General features: G+C 51.4%; 1 protein-coding gene across 2 annotated transcripts in view; it reads right to left on the minus strand.

Annotated features, from left to right (window-relative positions):
• The window catches only part of lama2 (laminin, alpha 2), a 693,080-nt gene that overhangs the window by 123,367 nt on the left and 544,058 nt on the right, over positions 1-25,655 (minus strand). For both annotated transcript variants that reach the window (XM_070885262.1, XM_070885261.1), the window contains exons 33-36: positions 20,200-20,342; positions 16,397-16,495; positions 15,532-15,643; positions 13,861-14,023 (exon numbers count right to left, since the gene is read on the minus strand). In XM_070885262.1, coding sequence (XP_070741363.1) covers positions 13,861-14,023; positions 15,532-15,643; positions 16,397-16,495; positions 20,200-20,342 — 517 coding nt within the window. The remainder of the gene's footprint in view (positions 1-13,860; positions 14,024-15,531; positions 15,644-16,396; positions 16,496-20,199; positions 20,343-25,655) is intronic.

Genomic DNA, 25,655 nt, shown 5'->3' on the forward strand with positions numbered 1-25,655 from the left:
GATAGGAATAGTGCAATCAAGCAGACGCAGCATGGATTCATGAAAGGGAAATCATGCTTAACTAACTTACTGGAATTCTTTGAGGATATAACGAGCATGGTGGATAGAGGTGTACCGATGGATGTGGTGTATTTAGATTTCCAAAAGGCATTCGATAAGGTGCCATAAAAAGGTTACTGCAGAAGATAAAGGTACGCGGAGTCAGAGGAAATGTATTAGCATGGATAGAGAATTGGTTGGCGAACAGAAAGCAGAGAGTCGGGATAAATGGGTCCTTTTCCGGTTGCAAATCAGTGGTTAGTGGTGTGCCACAGGGATCAGTGCTGGGACCACAACTGTTTACAATATACATAGATGACCTAGAGGAGGGGACAGAGTGTAGTGCAACAAAATTTGCAGATGACACTAAGATTAGTGGGAAAGCAGGTTGTGTAGAGGACTCAGAGAGGCTACAAGGAGATTTGGATAGGTTAAGCGAATGGGCTAAAGTTTGGCAGATGGAATACAATGTCAGAAAGTGTGAGGTCATCCACCTTGGGAAAAAAAACAGTAAAAGGGAATATTATTTGAATGGGGAGAAATTAAAACATGCTGTGGTGCAGAGGGATCTGGAGGTCCTTGTGCATGAATCCCAAAAGGTTAGTTTGCAAGTGCAGCAGGTAATCAGGAAGGCAAATGGAATGTTGGCCTTCATTGCGAAAGGGATGGAGTACAAAACCAGAGAGGTGTTGCTGCAACTGTATAAGGTATTGGTAAGGCCGCACCTGGAGTACTGCATGCAGTTTTGGTCACCTTACTTAAGGAAGGATATACTAGCTTTGGAAGGGGTATAGAGACGATTCACTAAGCTGATTCGAGAAATGAGGGGATTACCTTATGATGATCGATTGAGTAGACTGGGTCTTTACTCCTTGGAGTTCAGAAGGATGAGGGGTGATCTTATAGAAACATTTAAAATCATGAAAGGGATAGACAAGATAGAGGCAGAGAGGTTGTTTCCATTGGTGGGGGAGACTAGAACTAGGGGGCACAGCCTCAAAATACGGAGGAGCCAATTTAAAACCGAGTTGAGAAAGAATTTCTTCTCCCAGAGGGTTGTGAATCTGTGGAATTCTCTGTCCAAGGAAGCAGTTGAGGCTGGCTCATTGAATGTTTTCAAGTCAAAGATAGATAGATTTTTAAGCAATAAGGGAATTAAGGGTTACAGGGAGAGGGCGGGTAAGTGGAGCTGAGTCCACGACCAGATCAGCCATGATCTTATTGAATGGTGGAGCATGCTCGAGGGGCTAGATGGCCTACTCCTGTTCCTAATTCTTATGTTATTATGTTCTTATGAGGCCAAACAGATACTGATGTATTTTCTTTTCCCGAACACACACGCTAATGCCTCTTTCTCAATCATGCTGTAGGCCCTCTTGGCCTTAGACAAGCTCCTGGAAGCATAGGCGACAGGTTGCAACTTCCCCGCAACGTTAGCTTGTTGTAATAGACACCCGACTCCGTATGATGACATGTCACATGCTAGCACAAGTCATTTACATGGGTTATACAATACAAGCAGCTTGTTGGAGCATAAAATGTTTCTGGCTTTCTCAAAAGCAATTACTTGTTTTTTTTCCCCATACCCAGTTCTCACCTTTGTGCAATAACACATGTAGGGGCTCTAAAAGGGTGCTTAACCCCAGTAGGAAGTTACCAAAATAGTTCAGGAGTCCCAGGAACGACCGCAGCTCCGTGTCGTTCTGTGGCCTGGGCGCGTTCCTGATAGCCTCTGTCTTGGCGTCTGTGGGCCGAATGCCATCCGCTGCGATCTTTCTCCCCAAAAACTCCACTTCTGTTGCCAAGAAGACGCATTTCGTCCTCTTCAGCCGCAGCCCTACACGATCCAGTCGCTGGAGGACCTCCTCCAGGTTTTGTAGGTGCTCGGCGGTGTCCTGACCCGTGACCAATATGTCGTCCTGAAAGACCACCGTGTGTGGTATCGACTTGAGTAGGCTCTCCATGTTTCTCTGGAAGATCGCTGCAGCCGACCGAATTCCAAACGGGCATCTATTGGAGATGAACAGTCCCTTGTGCGTGTTGATGCAGGTGAGGCTCTTCGAAGACTCCTCCAGCTCCTGCGTCATGCAGGCCGAAGTCAGGTTGAGCTTGGTGAATATCCTGCCTCCTGCCAGCGTCGCAAATAGGTCGTCTGCCTTAGGTAGCGGGTATTGGTCCTGTAGCGAGAAACGATTAATAGTTACTTTATAATCGCCGCAAATCCTGACCGTGCCATCACTTTTGAGTACTGGAACAATCGGGTTGGCCCACTCGCTGAATTGTACTGGGGAGATGATGCCCTCGCGTTGTAGCCTGTCCAGCTTGATTTCCACTCTCTCCCTCATCATGTGAGGTATCGTTCGCGCCTTGTGGTGAATGGGTCGTGCCTCTGGGATCAAGTGGATCCGCACCTTTGCCCCGGAAAAGTTTCCAATGCCTGGCTCAAAAGGGGAAGGAAATTTGTTAAGAACCTGGGTACATGAGGCCTCATCGACATGTGATAGCGCTCGGATGTCATCCCAGTTCCAGCAGATTTTGCCCAGCCAGCTCCTTCCAAGCAGCGTGGGGCCATTGCCTGGGACAATCCAGAGTGCCAGTTCATGCACCGTGCCCTCGTAGGTGACCTTGACCATGGCGCTGCCCAGGACAGTGATAAGCTCTTTGGTGTACATTCTCAGTTTCGTGTGGATGGGGCTATTGTAGGAGGTAGGCACCTTTAGAATATACCAGAATACTAGGCATTAGGCACCTGCTAGATATATTTAAAACTCACATAAGCTTAAAATGGACACACACATAAAATGGCTGCCCAGGCATGATGGGAAATCAGGTAGTCAAGCTGTGAACTGTTGAACGTTCAATGACCAAGCAATAACCCTGTGAGGCCCACTATAGGAATGCCTGGGATGCGGGAAGACAGAGATAAGAAGGAAACCATCTCCTGTGAACAAGGTCATAAACCAATTAATTCCCCAGGAAGAAAGATAAGAGGGAAACCATCTCCTGTAAACAAGGTTATAAACCAATTATTTCTCCCAGATGAAAGAACTAGGGAGAGAACCTATAAAGTCATCGATCAGCCCAAGCTGACAATAACCGAACATATGGTTCCCGGGATAATAGGGGAATTCTATTGGGTTAAAAGAACCTATATGTAATCTATAATCGTTGTGATTGGCTTGTGTCCAGCCGTGATGGGCTGTGTAGCTGTAGTAAACTGTTTTGTAACTGTTGTGAAACATATAAAAGTGCATGTAACCCTTTGTTCGGTGGAGAGAAACCTGGATACGGTCCTGAGTTTTTCCTCCCCGCTGAGCGTAATAAAGGCCGCCAGGCGTTGGAACCGACTCTGAGTGTTGAGTGATTCTTCTGAGAAAACACTAACGCTAACAGGGCTCAGGGCTGGTCTGAATGCCTTGTTGCACCACAGTCTCTCAAACATCTTTTTACTCATGATGGATTGGCTAGCGCCAGTGTCCAGTTCCATGGCTACGGGTAAGCCATTCAATTTTACGTTGAGCATTATACATGGACATTTCGTCTGAAATGTGTGCACCCCGTGTACTTCAGCATCTGCCTCCTCTCTGAGGCTCGAAATTGCTTTGATCCACCATGAACCGATCTTCCTCTGCCACGTGGTGGTTAGCAGGTTTTGCATAGCTTGCAGCTCGTTTGCAAGCTCGTTGGAGGTGCCCCATTGTTCCACAGCTCTTGGAAACATACCCTTTGAAGCAGCATGAATAGGCTGAATGGAAGCCTCCACAACACCAACAAGGTGTGAATTGCCTTGCATTCATCCTTTGTTGGGGACTCTGAGTCATCTGGGTCACCTGAGGCCTGCTGGCAGTTGCAGACTTGTGGGTTCTGCCCTGTACATTTCTGCTCGCAAACACAGTTCCAGTTAATTTATGAACATTGTTAGCACTTGTGTGCTGAGAGATTTGTTTGGTGTTATCACTGGTGGACATAAACGCCTGTGCTATCGCAATGGCCTTACTGAGGGTCGGTGTCTCTACAGTCAAAAGTTTTTGTAGGATGGTCTCGTGGCCAGTGCCCAGTACAAAAAAGTCTCTGAGCATTTGCTCCAGGTAGCCATCAAATTCACATTGTCCTGCAAGTCGCCTTAGCTTGGCGACGTAGCTCGCCACTTCCTGACCTTCAGATTGCTGGCACGTGTAGAACTGATACCTCGCCATCAGCACGCTCTCCCTCCGGTTAAGATGTTCCCAAACCAGTGTGCACAGCTCCTCATACGACTTATCTGTGGGTTTCACCGGAGCCAGAAGATTCTTCGTGAGGCTGTAGGTAGGTGCCCCGCAGACTGTGAGGAGGACCGCTCTCCTTCTTACCAGTGCTTCCTTCTCCATCCAGCTTGTTGGCTACAAAGTACTGGTCTAGCTGTTCGACATAGGCTTCCCAGTCCTCACCCTCCAAGAACTTCTCCAGGATGCCCATAGTTTGCTGCATCTTTGCGTTGGATTCGTATTCTCGTCGGCAGTTATTGTGTTCCTAACACAGCTGAGGCTGCTCAGAGGGAGGTTAAAGTAACAGTGACCTCAGTCTTTAATAAGACACTCCAGAGTGAGGAACAGGCCTTCGGGGCCGGCTTATATGCAGTGCTCCCAAGGGATGCTCGGATCCCTTGGGACTTCAGGGGATGAGCTCACTGGTAGCGGAACATGGGAGTGCATGCTTTACAGATACACAACAAAAAGGGACCCGTCATCTAAAAGGGCAGGCTGAAGCATCCAGCAATAGGCAGAGGGCTGACATTAACGGGGTAATAAACCTACTGATCCCGTTATGAGGCCATTCACGCTTTATTAACACAATTTAGCCAACTTAAAGTCAGCTCTCAGGAGCTAGTCATTTGGGACATAACTCAGAACTGCTTCAAGTGCTTCAATGTCTCTCATTGTATGTCCACAACCAGAAATAAACATAATATTCAAGCACAGTCTAACCAGAGCACTATATATTTTAATCACCTCCTTCAATTCCACTACCCTCCCATCTGCACATTTGACTATTTTGCATTGATTTTCTGAATCCAAGTCATTGATGTAAATTAGAAACAGTTGTGGTTCCAACAGTGAGATGTGGGGCAACACACCAGGGCGTCCCTGGAGCTGGAGGATGCGGTGTCCACTGGTACGCTCACAGTCTTCCGTGAGAGGTGGGCACCAGAGGGACTGGAGTGCATCATCACCCCGGCAACCAAATTTTAATTTGATTTAAGTTTCCGGCAAAGTTTATTTGGAAATTTGTGGGTTCTCGTGCCCTTGCCAAAAGGGGGCGCTTGTTTTTATGTTCTGCTTAAAATAACATGCTCAAAATTCTCCCCACCTTGACATAACTCCTCTAAAAAGCAGCAATTGATTTCTACCCTTCAGGCAGTTCTTTATTCATTCCCAAGATTGACCCTGAATCCTTTACAACTTTGAGTTAACTGGTAGAATCTCATGTGAAACTTGGCCAAATGCTTTTTGAAAGTGCAGGGTTTCCCATAGTCCACTGACACTTCCTCAAAGAAGTCTAGGTGATTTGTCAGGATGTAATTCCTTATTTAAAGCCGCGATGATTGCTGTTAAGATTATTCTTGTATACTCTTCAAATTTTCTCCTGATAACTGACTCCATTATTTTACAAGGAACTGAAGTTGAGAATAATGGGTTTATAGTTGCCTGTATCTGGTTTGTCACCCTTTTTGGAACATTTATCCATTTCCAATCTATTGGCACCTCACATGTTTCCTCTGTAATGTCTCTCAGCATGCTGGGATAAATACCATCCACCTTTGGGGATTTGTTTTCAGTCCTTTAAGCCTGTCTCGGACTTCCAGTGTAATTATATCAAACACATAAATTCCACCTTGGTTAACAATGTTTTGGGGAGCATGTTTGATCAAGTTTTCCTCAGTAAATACTTGGAGGAAGTAATCATTCAGAATATTATCTATTTTCTGCTTGTGCTCATTTGCTTATTTATGAATTTATATATTTATGACTCTACGTGGAGTGGAGGTCGGAAGCGGCGAGGAGCGGAGGTCGGGGTCGGCGAGGAGCGGAGGTCGGAAGCGGCGAGGAGCGGAGGTCGGGGTCGGCGAGGAGCGGAGGTCGGGGTCGGCGAGGAGCGGAGGTCGGGGTCGGCGAGGAGCGGAGGTCAGAAGCGGCGAGGAGCGAAGGCCGGGGTCGGCGAGGAGCGGAGGTCGGGGTCGGCGAGGAGCGGAGGTCGGAAGCGGCGAGGAGCGGAGGTCGGAAGCGGCGAGGAGCGGAGGTCAGAAGCGGCGAGGAGCGGAGGTCGGAAGCGGCGAGGAGCGGAGGTCAGAAGCGGCGAGGAGCGAAGGCCGGAAGCGGCGAGGAGCGGAGGTCGGGGTCGGCGAGGAGCGGAGGTCGGGGTCGGCGAGGAGCGGAGGTCGGAAGCGGCGAGGAGCGGAGGTCGGGGTCGGCGAGGAGCGGAGGTCGGAAGCGGCGAGGAGCGGAGGTCGGGGTCGGCGAGGAGCGGAGGTCGGGGTCGGCGAGGAGCAGAGGTCGGGGTCGGCGAGGAGCGGAGGTCGGGGTCGGCGAGGAGCAGAGGTCGGGGTCGGCGAGGAGCGGAGGTCGGGGTCGGCGAGGAGCGGAGGTCAGAAGCGGCGAGGAGCGAAGGCCGGAAGCGGCGAGGAGCGGAGGTCGGGGTCGGCGAGGAGCGGAGGTCGGGGTCGGCGAGGAGCGGAGGTCGGAAGCGGCGAGGAGCGGAGGTCGGGGTCGGCGAGGAGCGGAGGTCGGAAGCGGCGAGGAGCGGAGGTCGGGGTCGGCGAGGAGCGGAGGTCGGAAGCGGCGAGGAGCGGAGGTCGGGGTCGGCGAGGAGCGGAGGTCGGAAGCGGCGAGGAGCGGAGGTCGGAAGCGGCGAGGAGCGGAGGTCGGAAGCGGCGAGGAGCGGAGGTCGGAAGCGGCGAGGAGCGGAGGTCGGAAGCGGCGAGGAGCGGAGGTCGGGGTCGGCGAGGAGCGGAGGTCGGAAGCGGCGAGGAGCGGAGGTCGGAAGCGGCGAGGAGCGGAGGTCGGAAGCGGCGAGGAGTGGAGGTCGGGGTCGGCGAGGAGCGGAGGCCGGAAGCGGTGAGGAGCGGAGGTCCGGGTCGGCGAGGAGCGGAGGTCGGAAGCGGCGAGGAGCGGAGGTCGGGGTCGGCGAGGAGCGGAGGTCAGAAGCGGCGAGGAGCGAAGGCCGGGGTCGGCGAGGAGCGGAGGTCGGAAGCGGCGAGGAGCGGAGGTCGGTAGCGGCGAGGAGCGGAGGTCGGGGTCGGCGAGGAGCGGAGGTCGGAAGCGGCGAGGAGCGGAGGTCGGAAGCGGCGAGGAGCGGAGGTCGGGGTCGGCGAGGAGCGGAGGTCGGAAGCGGCGAGGAGCGGAGGTCGGAAGCGGCGGGGAGCGGAGGTCGGAAGCGGCGAGGAGCGGAGGTCGGAAGCGGCGGGGAGCGGAGGTCGGAAGCGGCGGGGAGCGGAGGTCGGAAGCGGCGAGGAGCGGAGGTCAGGATCGGCGAGGAGCGGAGGTCGGGGTCGGCGAGGAGCGGAGGTCGGGGTCGGCGAGGAGCGGAGGTCGGGGTCGGCGAGGAGCGGAGGTCGGAAGCGGCGAGGAGCGGAGGTCGGGGTCGGCGAGGAGCGGAGGTCGGAAGCGGCGAGGAGCGGAGGTCGGAAGCGGCGAGGAGCGGAGGTCGGAAGCGGCGAGGAGCGGAGGTCGGGGTCGGCGAGGAGCGGAGGTCGGAAGCGGCGAGGAGCGGAGGTCGGAAGCGGCGGGGAGCGGAGGTCGGAAGCGGCGAGGAGCGGAGGCCGGAAGCGGTGAGGAGCGGAGGTCCGGGTCGGCGAGGAGCGGAGGTCGGGGTCGGCGAGGAGCGGAGGTCGGGGTCGGCGAGGAGCGGAGGTCGGAAGCGGCGAGGAGCGGAGGTCAGAAACGGCGAGGAGCGAAGGCCGGGGTCGGCGAGGAGCGGAGGTCGGAAGCGGCGAGGAGCGGAGGTCAGAAGCGGCGAGGAGCGGAGGTCGGAAGCGGCGAGGAGCGGAGGTCGGAAGCGGCGAGGATCGGAGGTCGGAAGTGGCGAGGAGCGGAGGTCGGGGTCGGCGAGGAGCGGAGGTCGGAAGCGGCGAGGAGCGGAGGTCGGGGTCGGCGAGGAGCGGAGGTCTGGGTCGGCGAGGAGCGGAGGTCAGAAGCGGCGAGGAGCGAAGGTCAGAAGCGGCGAGGAGCGGAGGTCGGGGTCGGCGAGGAGCGGAGGTCGGGGTCGGCGAGGAGCGGAGGTCGGAAGCGGCGAGGAGCGGAGGTCAGAAGCGGCGAGGAGCGGAGGTCGGGGTCGGCGAGGAGCGGAGGTCGGGGTCGACGAGGAGCGGAGGTCGGGGTCGGCGAGGAGCGGAGGTCGGAAGCGGCGAGGAGCGGAGGTCGGAAGCGGTGAGGAGCGGAGGTCGGAAGCGGTGAGGAGCGGAGGTCGGAAGCGGCGAGGAGCGGAGGTCGGAAGCGGCGAGGAGCGGAGGTCGGTGTCGGCGAGGAGCGGAGGTCGGGGTCGGCGAGGAGCGGAGGTCGGGGTCGGCGAGGAGCGGAGGTCGGAAGCGGCGAGGAGCGGAGGTCGGAAGCGGCGAGGAGCGGAGGTCGGAAGCGGCGAGGAGCGGAGGTCGGAAGCGGCGAGGAGCGGAGGTCGGAAGCGGCGAGGAGCGGAGGTCGGAAGCGGCGAGGAGCGGAGGTCGGAAGCGGCGAGGAGCGGAGGTCGGAAGCGGCGAGGAGCGGAGGTCGGAAGCGGCGAGGAGCGGAGGTCGGAAGCGGCGAGGAGCGGAGGTCGGAAGCGGCGAGGAGCGGAGGTCGGAAGCGGCGAGGAGCGGAGGTCGGTGTCGGCGAGGAGCGGAGGTCGGAAGCGGGGAGGAGCGGAGGTCGGAAGCGGCGAGGAGCGGAGGTCGGAAGCGGCGAGGAGCGGAAGTCGGGGTCGGCGAGGAGCGGAGGTCGGGGTCGGCGAGGAGCGGAGGTCGGGGTCGGCGAGGAGCGGAGGTCGGGGTCGGCGAGGAGCGGAGGTCAGAAGCGGCGAGGAGCGAAGGCCGGGGTCGGCGAGGAGCGGAGGCCGGAAGCGGCGAGGAGCGGAGGTCGGGGTCGGCGAGGAGCGGAGGTCGGGGTCGGTGAGGAGCGGAGGTCGGAAGCGGCGAGGAGCGGAGGTCGGGGTCGGCGAGGAGCGGAGGTCGGGGTCGGTGAGGAGCGGAGGTCGGAAGCGGCGAGGAGCGGAGGTCGGGGTCGGCGAGGAGCGGAGGTCGGAAGCGGCGAGGAGCGGAGGTCGGGGTCGGCGAGGAGCGGAGGTCGGGGTCGGTGAGGAGCGGAGGTCGGAAGCGGCGAGGAGCGGAGGTCGGGGTCGGCGAGGAGCGGAGGTCGGAAGCGGCGAGGAGCGGAGGTCGGAAGCGGCGAGGAGCGGAGGTCGGGGTCGGCGAGGAGCGGAGGTCAGGATCGGCGAGGAGCGGAGGTCAGGATCGGCGAGGAGCGGAGGTCGGAAGCGGCGAGGAGCGGAGGTCGGAAGCGGCGAGGAGCGGAGGTCGGGGTCGGCGAGGAGCGGAGGTCGGGGTCGGCGAGGAGCGGAGGTCGGAAGCGGCGAGGAGCGGAGGTCGGAAGCGGCGAGGAGCGAAGGCCGGGGTCGGCGAGGAGCGGAGGTCGGGGTCGGCGAGGAGCGGAGGTCGGGGTCGGCGAGGAGCGGAGGTCGGAAGCGGCGAGGAGCGGAGGCCGGAAGCGGCGAGGAGCGGAGGTCGGGGTCGGCGAGGAGCGGAGGTCGGGGTCGGTGAGGAGCGGAGGTCGGAAGCGGCGAGGAGCGGAGGTCGGGGTCGGCGAGGAGCGGAGGTCGGGGTCGGTGAGGAGCGGAGGTCGGAAGCGGCGAGGAGCGGAGGTCGGGGTCGGCGAGGAGCGGAGGTCGGAAGCGGCGAGGAGCGGAGGTCGGGGTCGGCGAGGAGCGGAGGTCGGGGTCGGTGAGGAGCGGAGGTCGGAAGCGGCGAGGAGCGGAGGTCGGGGTCGGCGAGGAGCGGAGGTCGGAAGCGGCGAGGAGCGGAGGTCAGAAACGGCGAGGAGCGAAGGCCGGGGTCGGCGAGGAGCGGAGGTCGGAAGCGGCGAGGAGCGGAGGTCAGAAGCGGCGAGGAGCGGAGGTCGGAAGCGGCGAGGAGCGGAGGTCGGAAGCGGCGAGGATCGGAGGTCGGAAGTGGCGAGGAGCGGAGGTCGGGGTCGGCGAGGAGCGGAGGTCGGAAGCGGCGAGGAGCGGAGGTCGGGGTCGGCGAGGAGCGGAGGTCTGGGTCGGCGAGGAGCGGAGGTCAGAAGCGGCGAGGAGCGAAGGTCAGAAGCGGCGAGGAGCGGAGGTCGGGGTCGGCGAGGAGCGGAGGTCGGGGTCGGCGAGGAGCGGAGGTCGGAAGCGGCGAGGAGCGGAGGTCAGAAGCGGCGAGGAGCGGAGGTCGGAAGCGGCGAGGACGGAGGTCGGGGTCGGCGAGGAGCGGAGGTCGGGGTCGACGAGGAGCGGAGGTCGGGGTCGGCGAGGAGCGGAGGTCGGAAGCGGCGAGGAGCGGAGGTCGGTGTCGGCGAGGAGCGGAGGTCGGGGTCGGCGAGGAGCGGAGGTCGGGGTCGGCGAGGAGCGGAGGTCGGGGTCGGCGAGGAGCGGAGGTCGGTAGCGGCGAGGAGCGGAGGTCGGAAGCGGCGAGGAGCGGAGGTCGGAAGCGGTGAGGAGCGGAGGTCGGAAGCGGTGAGGAGCGGAGGTCGGAAGCGGCGAGGAGCGGAGGTCGGAAGCGGCGAGGAGCGGAGGTCGGTGTCGGCGAGGAGCGGAGGTCGGGGTCGGCGAGGAGCGGAGGTCGGGGTCGGCGAGGAGCGGAGGTCGGAAGCGGCGAGGAGCGGAGGTCGGAAGCGGCGAGGAGCGGAGGTCGGAAGCGGCGAGGAGCGGAGGTCGGAAGCGGCGAGGAGCGGAGGTCGGAAGCGGCGAGGAGCGGAGGTCGGAAGCGGCGAGGAGCGGAGGTCGGAAGCGGCGAGGAGCGGAGGTCGGAAGCGGCGAGGAGCGGAGGTCGGAAGCGGCGAGGAGCGGAGGTCGGAAGCGGCGAGGAGCGGAGGTCGGAAGCGGCGAGGAGCGGAGGTCGGAAGCGGCGAGGAGCGGAGGTCGGTGTCGGCGAGGAGCGGAGGTCGGAAGCGGGGAGGAGCGGAGGTCGGAAGCGGCGAGGAGCGGAGGTCGGAAGCGGCGAGGAGCGGAAGTCGGGGTCGGCGAGGAGCGGAGGTCGGGGTCGGCGAGGAGCGGAGGTCGGGGTCGGCGAGGAGCGGAGGTCGGGGTCGGCGAGGAGCGGAGGTCAGAAGCGGCGAGGAGCGAAGGCCGGGGTCGGCGAGGAGCGGAGGCCGGAAGCGGCGAGGAGCGGAGGTCGGGGTCGGCGAGGAGCGGAGGTCGGGGTCGGTGAGGAGCGGAGGTCGGAAGCGGCGAGGAGCGGAGGTCGGGGTCGGCGAGGAGCGGAGGTCGGGGTCGGTGAGGAGCGGAGGTCGGAAGCGGCGAGGAGCGGAGGTCGGGGTCGGCGAGGAGCGGAGGTCGGAAGCGGCGAGGAGCGGAGGTCGGGGTCGGCGAGGAGCGGAGGTCGGGGTCGGTGAGGAGCGGAGGTCGGAAGCGGCGAGGAGCGGAGGTCGGGGTCGGCGAGGAGCGGAGGTCGGAAGCGGCGAGGAGCGGAGGTCGGAAGCGGCGAGGAGCGGAGGTCGGGGTCGGCGAGGAGCGGAGGTCAGGATCGGCGAGGAGCGGAGGTCAGGATCGGCGAGGAGCGGAGGTCGGAAGCGGCGAGGAGCGGAGGTCGGAAGCGGCGAGGAGCGGAGGTCGGGGTCGGCGAGGAGCGGAGGTCGGGGTCGGCGAGGAGCGGAGGTCGGAAGCGGCGAGGAGCGGAGGTCGGAAGCGGCGAGGAGCGAAGGCCGGGGTCGGCGAGGAGCGGAGGTCGGGGTCGGCGAGGAGCGGAGGTCGGGGTCGGCGAGGAGCGGAGGTCGGAAGCGGCGAGGAGCGGAGGCCGGAAGCGGCGAGGAGCGGAGGTCGGGGTCGGCGAGGAGCGGAGGTCGGGGTCGGTGAGGAGCGGAGGTCGGAAGCGGCGAGGAGCGGAGGTCGGGGTCGGCGAGGAGCGGAGGTCGGGGTCGGTGAGGAGCGGAGGTCGGAAGCGGCGAGGAGCGGAGGTCGGGGTCGGCGAGGAGCGGAGGTCGGAAGCGGCGAGGAGCGGAGGTCGGGGTCGGCGAGGAGCGGAGGTCGGGGTCGGTGAGGAGCGGAGGTCGGAAGCGGCGAGGAGCGGAGGTCGGGGTCGGCGAGGAGCGGAGGTCGGAAGCGGCGAGGAGCGGAGGTCGGAAGCGGCGAGGAGCGGAGGTCGGGGTCGGCGAGGAGCGGAGGTCAGGATCGGCGAGGAGCGGAGGTCAGGATCGGCGAGGAGCGGAGGTCGGAAGCGGCGAGGAGCGGAGGTCGGAAGCGGCGAGGAGCGGAGGTCGGGGTCGGCGAGGAGCGGAGGTCGGGGTCGGCGAGGAGCGGAGGTCAGAAGCGGCGAGGAGCGAAGGCCGGGGTCGGCGAGGAGCGGAGGTCGGGGTCGGCGAGGAGCGGAGGTCGGAAGCGGCGAGGAGCGGAGGTCGGAAGCGGCGAGGAGCGGAGGTCGGGGTCGGCGAGGAGCGGAGGTCGGAAGCGGCGAGGAGCGGAGGTCGGGGTCGGCGAGGAGCGGAGGTCGGAAGCGGCGAGGAGCGGAGGTCGGAAGCGGCGAGGAGCGGAGGTCGGAAGCGGCGAGGAGCGGAAGTCGGAAGCGGCGAGGAGCGGAGGTCGGAAGCGGCGAGGAGCGGAGGTCGGAAGCGGCGAGGAGCGGAGGTCGGAAGCGGCGAGGAGCGGAGGTCGGAAGCGGCGAGGAGCGGAGGTCGGAAGCGGCGAGGAGCGGAGGTCGGAAGCGGCGAGGAGCGGAGGTCGGGGTCGGCGAGGAGCGGAGGTCGGAAGCGGCGAGGAGCGGAGGTCGGGACGGGCGAGGTCTGCAGGGTGGGACGGGCGAGGTCCGGAGATCGGAAGCGGAGAAGAGAGGACAGACGAGGCATGGAGGAGCGGAGAGGTCAGAGCCCAGAGGTGGAGCAACGTGGACAAGACACCAAGGGAAGGAGCAGCACGGGCCAATAGTGAGGCTGTGAGGTCGCTCACATTGCGTACTATGAATTCCACATAAAGAGAGGTCCTTTGGGAAGGAGGAAGGAAGGAGGACAGTAGGAGTATGTTTGAGTTTGTGTGTATGTATTGGTACATGCAGCGGAGCCTGGTCTCCAGTCGTTTTGGATGCCCTTGACACTGGACCAAGACCTTGCTCCATCGAGCCAGTGTGGTGGCTGGTGTGTAACGACTGCCCATGTTAAAGGAATTCACGCACAGGCATCTGCCACCCTTTAAAATGAGTTCATCAGTCACCTGAGTACTCATTTTTAGTGTGAAAGCAAGTCATCCTCAACCCCGAGGGATTGCCTCTGATGATGATGATGATGATTTATGGTTTCCATCTCTTCCTTAACTATCCTCTTGTTGTTGTGGTATTGAAATAATTTTTACTGTTACATTCTGCCTCAGTTGCTATGAATTTTTCTAGGTCTTAATGGACTCTCTGAGCATCTGTTTGGATAATAAAATAACAGGCAGAAGTACATCAATGTCCCCCCTTCTTCTTTCTCCCTCCAGGATTTGTAATTTACCATCACCATTATACTTAATTAATGTATTAAATCATTATTTTATTGTTGATTAAAAACTTAATTTTGCAACTCCTGTTTATAATTATTACTGAACTAAATACTCAGCATTGAACTAAGATTATAATATGTGAATAATAGAAAGGCTCAAACTACATACTCCAGTTCATCATCAGCCATTTCCTCATGTTTGTCAAATGATCGCTCACGCATCTCCACCATCATCTTTGCAACATCCTTCTGCATGTGTTGTAGATTTCTTTCTGTAACCCCATCTCTGACTCTGAGGGTTTTATTTAATTTTTTAGATTTTTCTTTTAAATCTGGAAAAAACAAAAAGAAACAATTTCAAATGACAAAATTCAAATATATTGCATGACTTATATTTATAAAGCACTTTATTATAATATCTCTCAGATATGTGTCAAAGTATTTCACACAAAATGAATTACTTTGGAAATCAGTAAACATTGGGCTGTAATTTGCGGCCCCTACGGGTGTGTACGAGGTGTGCACGTGTCCACATGCGCAAAAAACCCGGAACCTGCGATCTGACAGGAATTTTCTTGACAGATCCTCCGCATCCACGGGAAATGGGCATTCGCAGGCGGAGGGTTGAGCTATTCCTCGCAGGGAGCCTCCGACAGCAAATTCAGGATCATTATATCAGTACAGACGCCAATTTGCACACATCAAAAAAGACAAGTTAATTTGCTTTTGACATTGGCTGAAAGAGAGGTGAACCAGTATTCATTCCCACAGTGAGCAACATTTTGTAAATTTGGCCTTATTATTTTAATTCTAAGCACAGTGGTGCTGAGTTCGAGCTTTTTGATTAATATCTGATTTGATATTATCATAAATGCACAGAAGAACTATTAGTCATTCTACTTTTTAATCCTAGGGCTGTGTGAAACTCCAACCTGAGGCCTTAATTATGCAAAATGTCAACAGTTTTCATGTCTCCCACTGACTGAGACTTTATAGAATCCTCACAATTGATATTGGAAATTGCTGACTGGCACATGTGGGCTGCCTGCCTTACAATACAACCACATAATTAGAATCATAAAATCATAGAAAAGTATGAGGCTATTCGGCCCATCGAATCTGCGCCGGCTCTTTCAAAAAGCAATCCAGTTAGTCCCACTCCCCTGCTCTTTCCCCATACCCCTGCAATTTTTTTCAATTTATCCAATTCCCTTTTGAATAGCTTTTGTACTCTATGCCTCTGTTTATAAAGCCCAGGATCCCATATGCTTTATTAACTGCTTTGTTAACCTGTCCTGCCACCTGCAAAGATTTGTGCACAAGCACCCCCAGATCTCTCTGTTCTTGCACTCCCTTTAAAATTGTACTATTTAATGTGTATCTCACCATTCTTCCTACCAAAATGTATCACCTCACACTTTTCTGCTTTCTGATGAAGTGTCATCGACCTGGACTGTTAACTCGGTTTCTCGCTTCACAGATGCTGCCTGACCTGCTGAGTATTTCCATCATTTTTCATTTTTGATCAGAGAAAACCGGTGGTGGTGGTGATAAATGTAAAAAAGTAAAAAAGAAACCTGACCGATCAATCGGCGTATCGGCATGACACAGATAGGTTTGTTTTCGTGAACCGCAGCTTAGAGTGTGAATAAGACATAGAATACTCCAATAAATAATCATGTCATTGTCATGGTCTGAAATCTTTGGACATGTAGTTGCTGATCATAGTATGTGAAATTTTATCACTATCAGAAGCCAAGAGCCACAGAAAATGATGTCTCGGGCAAGACCTTAAAGAAAAGCATCCTGATGACGTTTATATAAATGAGTTGATGTCTACCTTGAGAAGCCAACATAGTATATTTGATGGATTTTTCTAATTCCTTTGCTCGTTTGTGAGTCTTCTCTGTGTCCTTATCAGTTTGTTCACCATCTGCTGAAACTTTTGTTGTCTAATTATAACATTAAAATAATTTTGTTAAAAAAATTATTTCACCAACTAAAGAGGGTTTGAATTAATATTATTTTAAAATTAATGTGTACATTTACTTTTGCTTGTAGTCAAATTTGGAACATAGTCAGAATTTTATAACAATTAGAAGCAAATACAGGTACAATATCCAGAATCCGGCTGTCTGAAAACCAGATATTTTGCGGTGGCCAAGGTGGCGCCATCAGTTGGCGAGGGATGAGGAATCCAGTAAAAACTGTAGCACCAGGGGGCTGCGGGCAGCGAGAATCGGCGGGTGGCGTGGATTGGTGGGTTGGCGGGCGGCGAGAAGCGGAGGGTTGGCAGGCAGGGAGCAGTGCCAACAGCGAGGTCTGAAATCCAGAAAAATCTGGAAATTGGCATGATCTCAGTCCCGAGGTTGCTGGATTTCAGACATTGTACCTGTATATGCTTTTGTTCATTTTTAAACTCTTACGAACAAAACAAATGTAATTTTTAGTCTGCTTGCTATACATTTAAGCTTTATTTCTATTTATTAAAAGTATTTTGGAATTAGAAATAAAAGTTCACTAATGCAGTAAAGAAACAATTATTTCACAAAAGTTTTAGCGCACAAGGTGAAAATATTAAATAAACTAGCGCTCATCAGGTTACATTGCATTATATGTGCTGAAATCAGGTTTTACCAAGCAGAAATTTTAAGTATTCTTCTATATTTTGGCATTAAGTCCACATTACTGTATCTGTCCTTTACCCTGTTCAGTAACTCATCCATCTCTCTGATCAAGGTGTCCAGGTTACTATCTGCCAGCTGTAGGAGTCTCTCTGGAGCTCTCTGAGGCGACATTAGGTACTGCAGAGATATGAACAAGTTCAGTAATTGCAAGAGACATTCGCAATAAGCACACATAGCACCAAAACGATATAACTTACTATATTGCAGCTTTGTTGGTTTAAAACATAATTTGTATACGAGACATTAATGAACATTTTGTACTTTCCACCGTTGAATTCTCGTTTACTGCACAACACTAAAGTTATGAAATATAAAGCATCAAACCTTTCATAGCATTATGTCAGCTATGATAAATACCATATTCTTAGCACATTTCAGTGGCATGATCCAAGAAAAATACCAAAGAAAATCAACCAAATCATAAATGTTGTTCATAGAAGTCAGTGGAAAATGAAAAGCAGAAGAAATTTATAACAGGTGGGTAAACTAATATCATCCGTTTTACACGATCACCCAAAGTCAAAATTACCTCCACTGTCTGTACATTTCCCAGGTACAACAGTAGTGCAACAGAGGTCTGCTTAGATTTGAATAAAAGCTAACTTCTCTGGCACAGAGATGTCCAGAGCAAGTGGAAGAACTGCCCCTTCATTGAAGAAAATTTGGATGTGCTGCTGGAGGAGGTGCAGAAGAAGAGGAAGGTGGAAAGTTTGGAGGTCAATGAGCAGTAAACAGAGTAGATGGCTAGGTTTGTAAATGCCATCTCTTGGCATCACAGCTAGATAAGTTTTCCCTTCAACAACTTCTTGCTGTTCCTTAAAATCACTGAGTGAATGACATGCAGCACATATGCCCAATAGAAGCATTGGATTGTATTGGCCTTGCTAATATGTGCATAGCAATTTGCTGCATTCCTCATGCTAATTCATGTCCCTTTTCTCTTTGTGCAGGGAGCTACCAAGATTATGTAGTTGGTATCAGGGAAGAGCAAAAAGCTTCCTGGTTGTATGGGCACCTGCCAAGCATTCCACAATACATAGACACAAGCACAGAAACATTCAGTTTGGAGGAATAAGAGAGAGAATGTCAAGAGATAGCACCTAGTAAGACACCCAACACCAGTGAGGTGCAGCAAGTGGAGGTGGCAGCATGCCAAGCAACAATAGAGGAAGGGGGCCTGCAGCCATCATTTTGTCTGCCTGCTCATTAAAATAGTGCTAGCACCATTTATACATTAATGGAATGAAAGCCTTTGCTATTCCTATGCCAACGTTTCATTGTTAGGGGCCTTTATAGTTATATGCATGTTAATAAATGGAGCAATATGTGTGTCATTAATGAGACTGTTTACTTTAGGAAGTCTGGCATATGGTAAAAGTGCTGTTGCCTCCTCTTTGTGCCGAAAACAAGAAAATGAGTGCACTGGCAAACAAAGTTTCTGTGACCTGCTTGATGACTGAAGTCTGATTAATGTGGCAAATGTCACCAGTGGAGCTAGTAGCTTAAAAATTGAATGCAGTGTTGGCTTTCATAGCAACAACCAGAGCTGTCCCTATGCAAGACCTTCACCTGAAATTTCTGTGGGGGTTCTCTCACAGGAGATTGGCGGAACCCCAAAGAAATGGCACAAATGGTTAATGCAGCCATTAACTCTGTTTCTCTCAGTGTTATATCAATCTCCCGTTGAAGTAATGACAGAAGATTTGGAGAACCCCTTGGAAAATTAGAGCCATTGTCTATAGGTCAGACTTCAGTAGATACCATAACTGTCATGAATCAGGTGTGGGCAAATATTCTCATACATGACTAAGTAAATATGCCAGGCCAAAATATAGAATCTGAGCAGGCACCAGATCAGTGAGGCGCAAGGGCACCTGCCTTTCTTCCCTCTGCCCAATTTCCTCTTTCTTCTCTGTATTAATGAGAGTCATTGGTAAGGCCCAGTAGAATACCCATACTGAGCAGTTTGGATAGAGCTCAGGTTGGCAGTCTGTGGTAAAAACAATGCTGTGGATAGAAGTCTGTGCAAAAGGAGCCCTGTATTGTTAAAAATAAATAACGGCAAACAGCAGGGAAAAAAAAACTACTGCACAACTGATAACATAAAAACAAAGATGTGATAAATCACTAATTTTCAGCAGAAAGCAACATTCTAAAAAACACTCAGTCCCAATTTTAAAAATAGATATTCTCCAGCTAATAGGGTGAAGCCTTCAAATGCCCATTATAAACTGGCGAGTAATGCACAGAGTTAAATAGTGAGAAAACACCACAAATTCATTGTGGTACATATTTAAAGCAATTTGCATTAATATCAGGGCTATACGATGGCAGCAAGGGAGGCAGAAGTTGGGCAGAAGTCGGGCCGACTGATCAGTCGGCTGAACTGCCAAGATGACGGCACAGGGCGCTCCCCACTCCCCCTTAACTTCCACCCCGCGATCCAATGTCGGCTGATTCGCCACCCACGAGGCTGGGGCTGACACCGCTCGTGGCAACCTCGCAGGGCAATGTACGTCATGGGGTGGAAAAGGCATCAGCGCTAAGGGGTCGGCGCACATGGTGATGACAGCATCGGCAGTTGCGTGGTGGCCCGGGGCACTACCGGCGGACGGGGCGCAGCGCTACTGTGGCAGCACCTCCACTAACTCGGGTGAAATTTTGAGAGAGATGGCAGCGCCCCCACCCATCCCGGGCAAAAACTATTTTGCGCCCTGTTAGCGCCCCCCCACCCCCGGAGGCGCTAATGGGCGTCACAAAATGGGGCAATTTTGACCCCTCTTTTCCTCTGACTGGCTTGTTGTGCATCTCATCTTCTCTTCACCCCACCATTGGTGGCTATGCCTTTAGTCGCTTAGGTCCCATACTCTGAAATTCGCTCCTTGCCTGACTACCTCCCTTTCTTTCTTTAAGGCCGTCCTTAAAACCCACCTCTTTGAGCTTTTGATCACCCATCCTAATATCTTCTACCTTGGCTCAGCATCCATTTTTTGTCTGATTCCACTTCTTCGAAGCGCAGTAGGATGTTTTTTCTATGTTAATGCACATTGTTGTTAATGATTCGTATCTGGCCTTGTCTTAACAAATGTTTTGTCAGCCCAGCTTTGAAGGAATTGAGGAAGTGCACTGAGCAAGAAATGAATATTCATTTCAGATAACAAGGAGATACTATTGTTGCACCCTATGTTCTGCTTTTGTACAGTTAGATATTCGGCAGGATGGCCACACCCTTGAACAGAAATGCTCCGATTGCTTATGGAAGTGACCAGCACTGTTGTACCCAAGAAAGTGTCTAAGGCAGGACCTAAACTTGTAAAATCTGTTTCTGTAAACTATCCTCGGCAAGAGAGGAGTAATTTTACGAGTCTGTATTTCTGGGAAATAACCTCACCCGTCAGCAGCACATCTTGGAAATTTAGCCACACATATTTCACGATTTTCAGATCATCATGGTCAGAAATTCATGGACAGCGCACACCTGAATTCTTAATGTGCTCTGTAAGATCGGCCGTTATCTAGCTCCTTCAGTTTTTGATAAATTTACCATCCTGTCACTGTCTGTTGTTGCTTAATTACAATTACTATTTATCCCTTAACAAAAAATTTTCACAATTTATTGGTTGCAAGAGCATCTTTGTTATCTAAATATAAACAGGAGACAAATGCTGACTTTTACAACTGTTGTAATACCATCAAAATACATTATAAAGAGCAAATCAATATTTTCAATGCAACACCTTTATTTGTCTTTGTTATTCTTTTTCACCGAGTTTAGTTAGCATATCTTGAAAAACTAGTTTGAGACAGAAATATATACTTGCCTTTAATTCTTGAGACACATTTTCATATCTGTAAAGCACCTTATAAGGAGGAGGTAGGGGTCCAGAGAGATTCAGCCTTGTAATCAGTTGATTAAGGTGTTCAAGGTCACTCAGCAGAAGTCCAGTGCATTCATCATCACAAGCTGATGTAGGATTTATTCAACATTAGTACAAAACTACTTAGACGACAGGCAAACAATAATAAGTAAACAAAAATGTAGTCGAATTTCAGTATAAAAGTTAAATGCAATCTGTTTTGACCACCGGGATATGTTTGCTCAACCAATTTTTACTACATTTCAAACAACAATGAATGATTGAAATAAAATCTCACAAATAATGTAGATCCCATGCTTGAAAATATTTTAAAATATTAGGCTAGAAATTACTCTTGGTCATCATAGCATATGAAGACTTAACTTATTTACATGACATTGCCCAATCTGCTATTTTAATACAAGTGTTAACTAATTTGGTTAGTTGATTTATTTTATATTGGTCAATGGGTTGTGTTACAATAGTGCATGTGGCAATTAAAAACAAGCATATTAAGGGTTTATAAAGGAACTGATCAAATGTCCTACCCTTTTCACACTATGCAACATAACAACATAATTATTCGCATCCATTAAAATACCATTTTCTATTCATTATCATCTGATATATGTCTATTATCGGTACTACAGAAATGTGTGGATATCCATTAAAGCAATATGAAAATGTTTTCATTAAAACACATTAAAGGTTAAGAAACAGATATTTGTGCACATCTTGTCTCCATTAAATTTAAATTCTTTCCTACTTTTCTGCAAACTAATCCTATCTTCCTGCTTTGTCCCCATACCTTTTATTTTTTGTAATTAGCAGTAAACACAACTTGTGCAATCTTACATTCTAATAACTCTTTGTATGAAAATATTTATTTTAATCTGCCCATTTAGTGTTCAGCTTGAGAACATAGCATCTTGTCTTTTACTTACTTCTCAAAATGCATTAACTCACATGTTTTCTGTAATTAAACCATACCTGTCACTTATCTGCCCATTCTCCTCGTCTGCTTATGTCCTTTGTAATCTCCTGCAATTCTCCTGGCAGTTTGTTTGTTATTCCTCCCAAATGGTCTCTTTCTGCCTTGTCTCTTTCCCTGCCTCTCTTTGCCTCCTTTGAGGAAAGTCACCAGTTCCTCTGCTTCTCTATTCCTCTCAACCTGTAGTGTGACTATCCTTGAACACTAAATTCTGGAAACCTCTCCCCTCCCTCCACGGCCGGATGTATATGAGAACATTCCTATGATTACAAACGTTCTTAATGAATACTAAGATGATCTGAAACAATTAAACATTTTTTATTTTATGTAAACTGAATATCAAATGTCTCTGATATAACCAGCCTAGAAATAATTGCTGTTATAGTGATAACTTTACCACTTTCCAAGGCTGATAAATGATACTTGTCAGTGTGAAAATATAAAACTTAAACCTTCTGTTAAAACACAACAGACATTTCAAAACCAATCAAAGCAACAATTTCAGTCACTTAGCCTAAATTAAAGGCAACAATTCATGCATATATTTCACCACACTTTATCATAATAATTGAATTTCTGTTGAGCAATTTGTTGGGAAATGTTGTAAGGTAAATTCATGATCCCACAATTCCAGTGGGAAGCGATGCTCAAACGTAATGTGATTCATGAAATGATTTTTGTGGCGATATAGCCCTCCCTTTAACTCTCGCTCTCTTTGAAAGTAGCTCACTGCTGGGAGTGCAGGATCCGTAAATTTACTTTTATATCAACAAGGTGAAATATATTCAAGCAATTTAATTTTGTCTCTTAATTTGTAAACATAAAGCCTTCATGCCATCAGCAATTTCCTTAAAACTATAGAAAACGACTGCAGTTCATTAGGAACAAGCCACTGAAACATAAGCCACATCATTATTTCAAGCTTTGCAAGTTGCTCTTATACTTTACCATGTAGAAATCATTAGTGTAACTGAGAATTGCTTATTCAATTATTGCATGGTTAAAATACATAATTTGATTACCATGTGCAAATCAGTATGCCTACCATAGTAATAGAACTTGGATCTCCTTGAGGTGGTAGTTTCCTGGAATAGTCATGAATTTCTGTATGAAGTCTGTCACTAATTTTGGAAGTAATGGACACATTCACAGAAAAGTGCTGAATAGTTATACCAAAATTATGATAGGCTAGAAATTACTGTTGGCAATATTGGTGGATGAACACTTAATGGTGCCGAAATTCGGGGTCTCAAAGAGACCCGTTAATGACCGTTTGCGGCAGCCATTCCTAAAAATGGAATGGCCATTGCTTTGGGGTGAACAGACCGACCCGACCTAAATTCAGGTAGGGGATTTTTCGGCCTGGACCCCATCCTGCCCGAGTGATTGCAACGCCAATGAAAAGCAATAAAAATACTTACCCATACTTTTCACCTGAATCCCTCGATCCCCCGTCGCGTGGTGCCCCCAGCAGGTTTTTCTGTCAGTGCACCATCTCCGCACTGAGTGCGGCCCGGCAGCACGGTGGACCTTAAAGGGGAGGGCCCACTGCCACGGCCGCAATGGAAACATTTTTGCTGGCTGACTTGCCGATCAGCTGGCAAAATACAGTCCCCGGGTTCGGCAGGGCCGCCAACGGGCAGCCTGGTACCCCCTCTTGGGTGGCAGGCCGCTGGCCTGGTTAAAATACCCTCCCCGGTGGCCAAAGTAAAAAAATTATAGCTTCTCTCCCCTTTAACGGAGGGGAAAGAGCATGGTGACACAACGGCGGAGGCCCCGACCTACCCATTTTCAGCCAGTCAGCCTAGCTTTGAGTCTAAGGTCCGCCCCCATTATGATCCATTTCCTAAAGTCCTGAAAATGGATCTACGCACCGTACCAGGAGTTCCAGCAGTGAGTACCACTCCAAAATTCATAGATGCGCTAGCTTTCTGGTGCACCTGAATTTCGGCCCCAACATGTTCCCTGTCTGTTATTTTAATAGAGGCATTAACCACAGATTAAAAGTGTGTCTTTTTTTAAGGGAATGTGTCATTAATAAGGCTTTCCATAAATCCAAAGGGAGGTTAACCACAGATTAATGCCTCGGTTAAAACAATGAACAGAGTAACGCATACCTATGTGTTAAGCATTCATCAACTATTATCATAAACAGTAATTTCCAATCTCATGGCTTCAAGATTTATCATGGCCACTAAGCTTCATGAATGGTTTTATTTTCAGCCTTTGTAGTAATATCTGTACAGGCCTCAGCCTTTCTGCTAAATATCAAGCAAATAAACCTTACTATGATTTTATTTTAAAACTTTTTGTCTATCTCGCAATTAACTAATTCAGCTTCTTAGCTATTAAAAAGATAAAGGCCTATAAATTGGCAGACTTACCACTGACCTTTAAGGCCTGTTTCGTGAAAAAAAAGGCAGCCTTTTGTTCCCTTCTGGCACGGAACTCAGCGGCCGCCATTTTGATGAGCCATAGCACTGCCGTTAGCAGCACTGGCCCGAGAAACCTAAATCAGCAGAGCTTGACATCAGTCGGCATGCAACACCAACTTGATGCCACGCTCTGCAAACTTCGATTTTTCGCTGAGTTTATCGCCGGGTCCTAAGTACACTCAGAAAAGCGTGTGTACAGCAGACCCACAGATACACTGTTGGCACTTCTTAAAAGGACACATACATCTTTCAAGTAAGTTTGGATTTAAGCTTTTGGACTGTTTTTTTAATATTTTATTGAAGTGGAGGCTTGGTGCAATAGATGTTCAACATTTTTTAAGTGTGCAGGAAGTGCAAGGAGTGCTGCTGGATGCTTGCAAGGATTCGGATGGTAAAGAAGGCCTCTAAGACAGAAAATGTTGCAAATGCTCAGCAGATGTGGCAGCATCCATGGAGAATGAAAAATAGTTTACATTTCAGGTCGAGATGCTACCTGACCTGCTGAGTATTTCCAGCATTTCTGTTGTGGTGAGGGCGGGAAAGCAAAAGCCATATGCTTATGCCATGCGTACCTTGTAAATCAGAAGATATTGTGTGATGAGGGGAAGTAGGATGTGAGAAGGAGGATAAAGTATAAGGATACTAGCATCTTGTATCTTTTCTGCCCCGCCACTGGCCAAGGGCTCAGTCACATCCCTGCCAAGAATGGCCAGCACCGTCTACTCCAAAAGGGTCAGATGAAGTTAGGAATGTGAGGTGTGCCTCCTGTTTGGTACAGATTGTTAGTGGGTGAGTGTTTGGGTGGGGGATCCGTGCATTGAGATGTGTGTGAGGCTAGTGGTGCAGCTGGTAGGAAATGGCTTTTGAAGAAGCATTCGCTGACCTTGACACTGGCCTGAGGTCATGAAGCTTCTTTCGACATTGGAGCCAGATTGTGGAGGTGTCACTGCTGGCAGTGATGGCCATGGTGATGTGGTCCCACATTGTTCTATCTGGAGGGTAGAGGACCTTTCTTGCAGAGTTGACCCCCTACACAAAGCTAGAGTGCTGTTTGTGAGTTCCTGGGTGCCCTTTCCCTGACTTGTTGAGCCTTTTGTGTTAGTGCTGAAGACCTTTACCATGTTTTTAGGTGCAGAAGGCAATTCAGCTTTAAGAACTGAAAACTGCCATTTAGGAATTATTATTAATGTTTATTTTTTTTCAGAAGGGAGTTGAACTCTCAGGGCTAAAAACAGCCTATTAAATAGTTTTTTTTTCATTTTAGAAAGCAGTTCCCCTTTAAGGGACTGACACTGCTTTCTAAAATGACAGGCTAGCTTTAAAGTAACGCTGTTCTTGCTTCAGGGATGCTATGACCACGCTGCATTGGGCCTCATGCTGAGAGTAGCACCGAAAATAGAGTATTGCATGGTAGGTTTAGCACTGCACTAATTTTAAATTATCAGACAGCACCAAAATACCAGTGCTGCCTGTGCTAAGATTTTCATCATCATATGCGGTCCCTCAAAACGAGGATGACTTGCTTCCACGCCAAAAAAGGATGAGTTCACAGGTGTTTGAATGTAGGATCTAATATTCCAGGTCCTGAACTACATGTTGAAGGGTGGAAGATCCCTGTGCGTGAATTTTTTTAACGTGTGGTGGCCGTTGCACACCAGCCACAACACGGGCTTAACAGAGCTCGGTCTTGGTCCAGTGGCAAGGATTACCGAAGTCGTCTGGAGACCAGCTCTGCTGCACGGGCCTAGTGCGCGCACATATCGCAGTGTGGGCTGGCCCGTGCTGACCCTGGGCTCTCGCCTCTTCTGGGCCCATTTTAGGCTGCCTTTAACTGCGGCCCATGGTGGCACCTGTAGATTTCCGGCGTATTGCAACTTCTAGGCCAAATACTTAGTTAACTCCTTAGAATGCAATTGATGTGTAATAGCAATGATATCAACAGGCAAATTAAGTCCACTGAAATTGAACAATAAATATTACAGCAAATGATTTCA

Source organism: Pristiophorus japonicus, chromosome 7, assembly GCF_044704955.1.
Source record: "Pristiophorus japonicus isolate sPriJap1 chromosome 7, sPriJap1.hap1, whole genome shotgun sequence".
NCBI classification, from domain to species: domain Eukaryota; kingdom Metazoa; phylum Chordata; class Chondrichthyes; family Pristiophoridae; genus Pristiophorus; species Pristiophorus japonicus.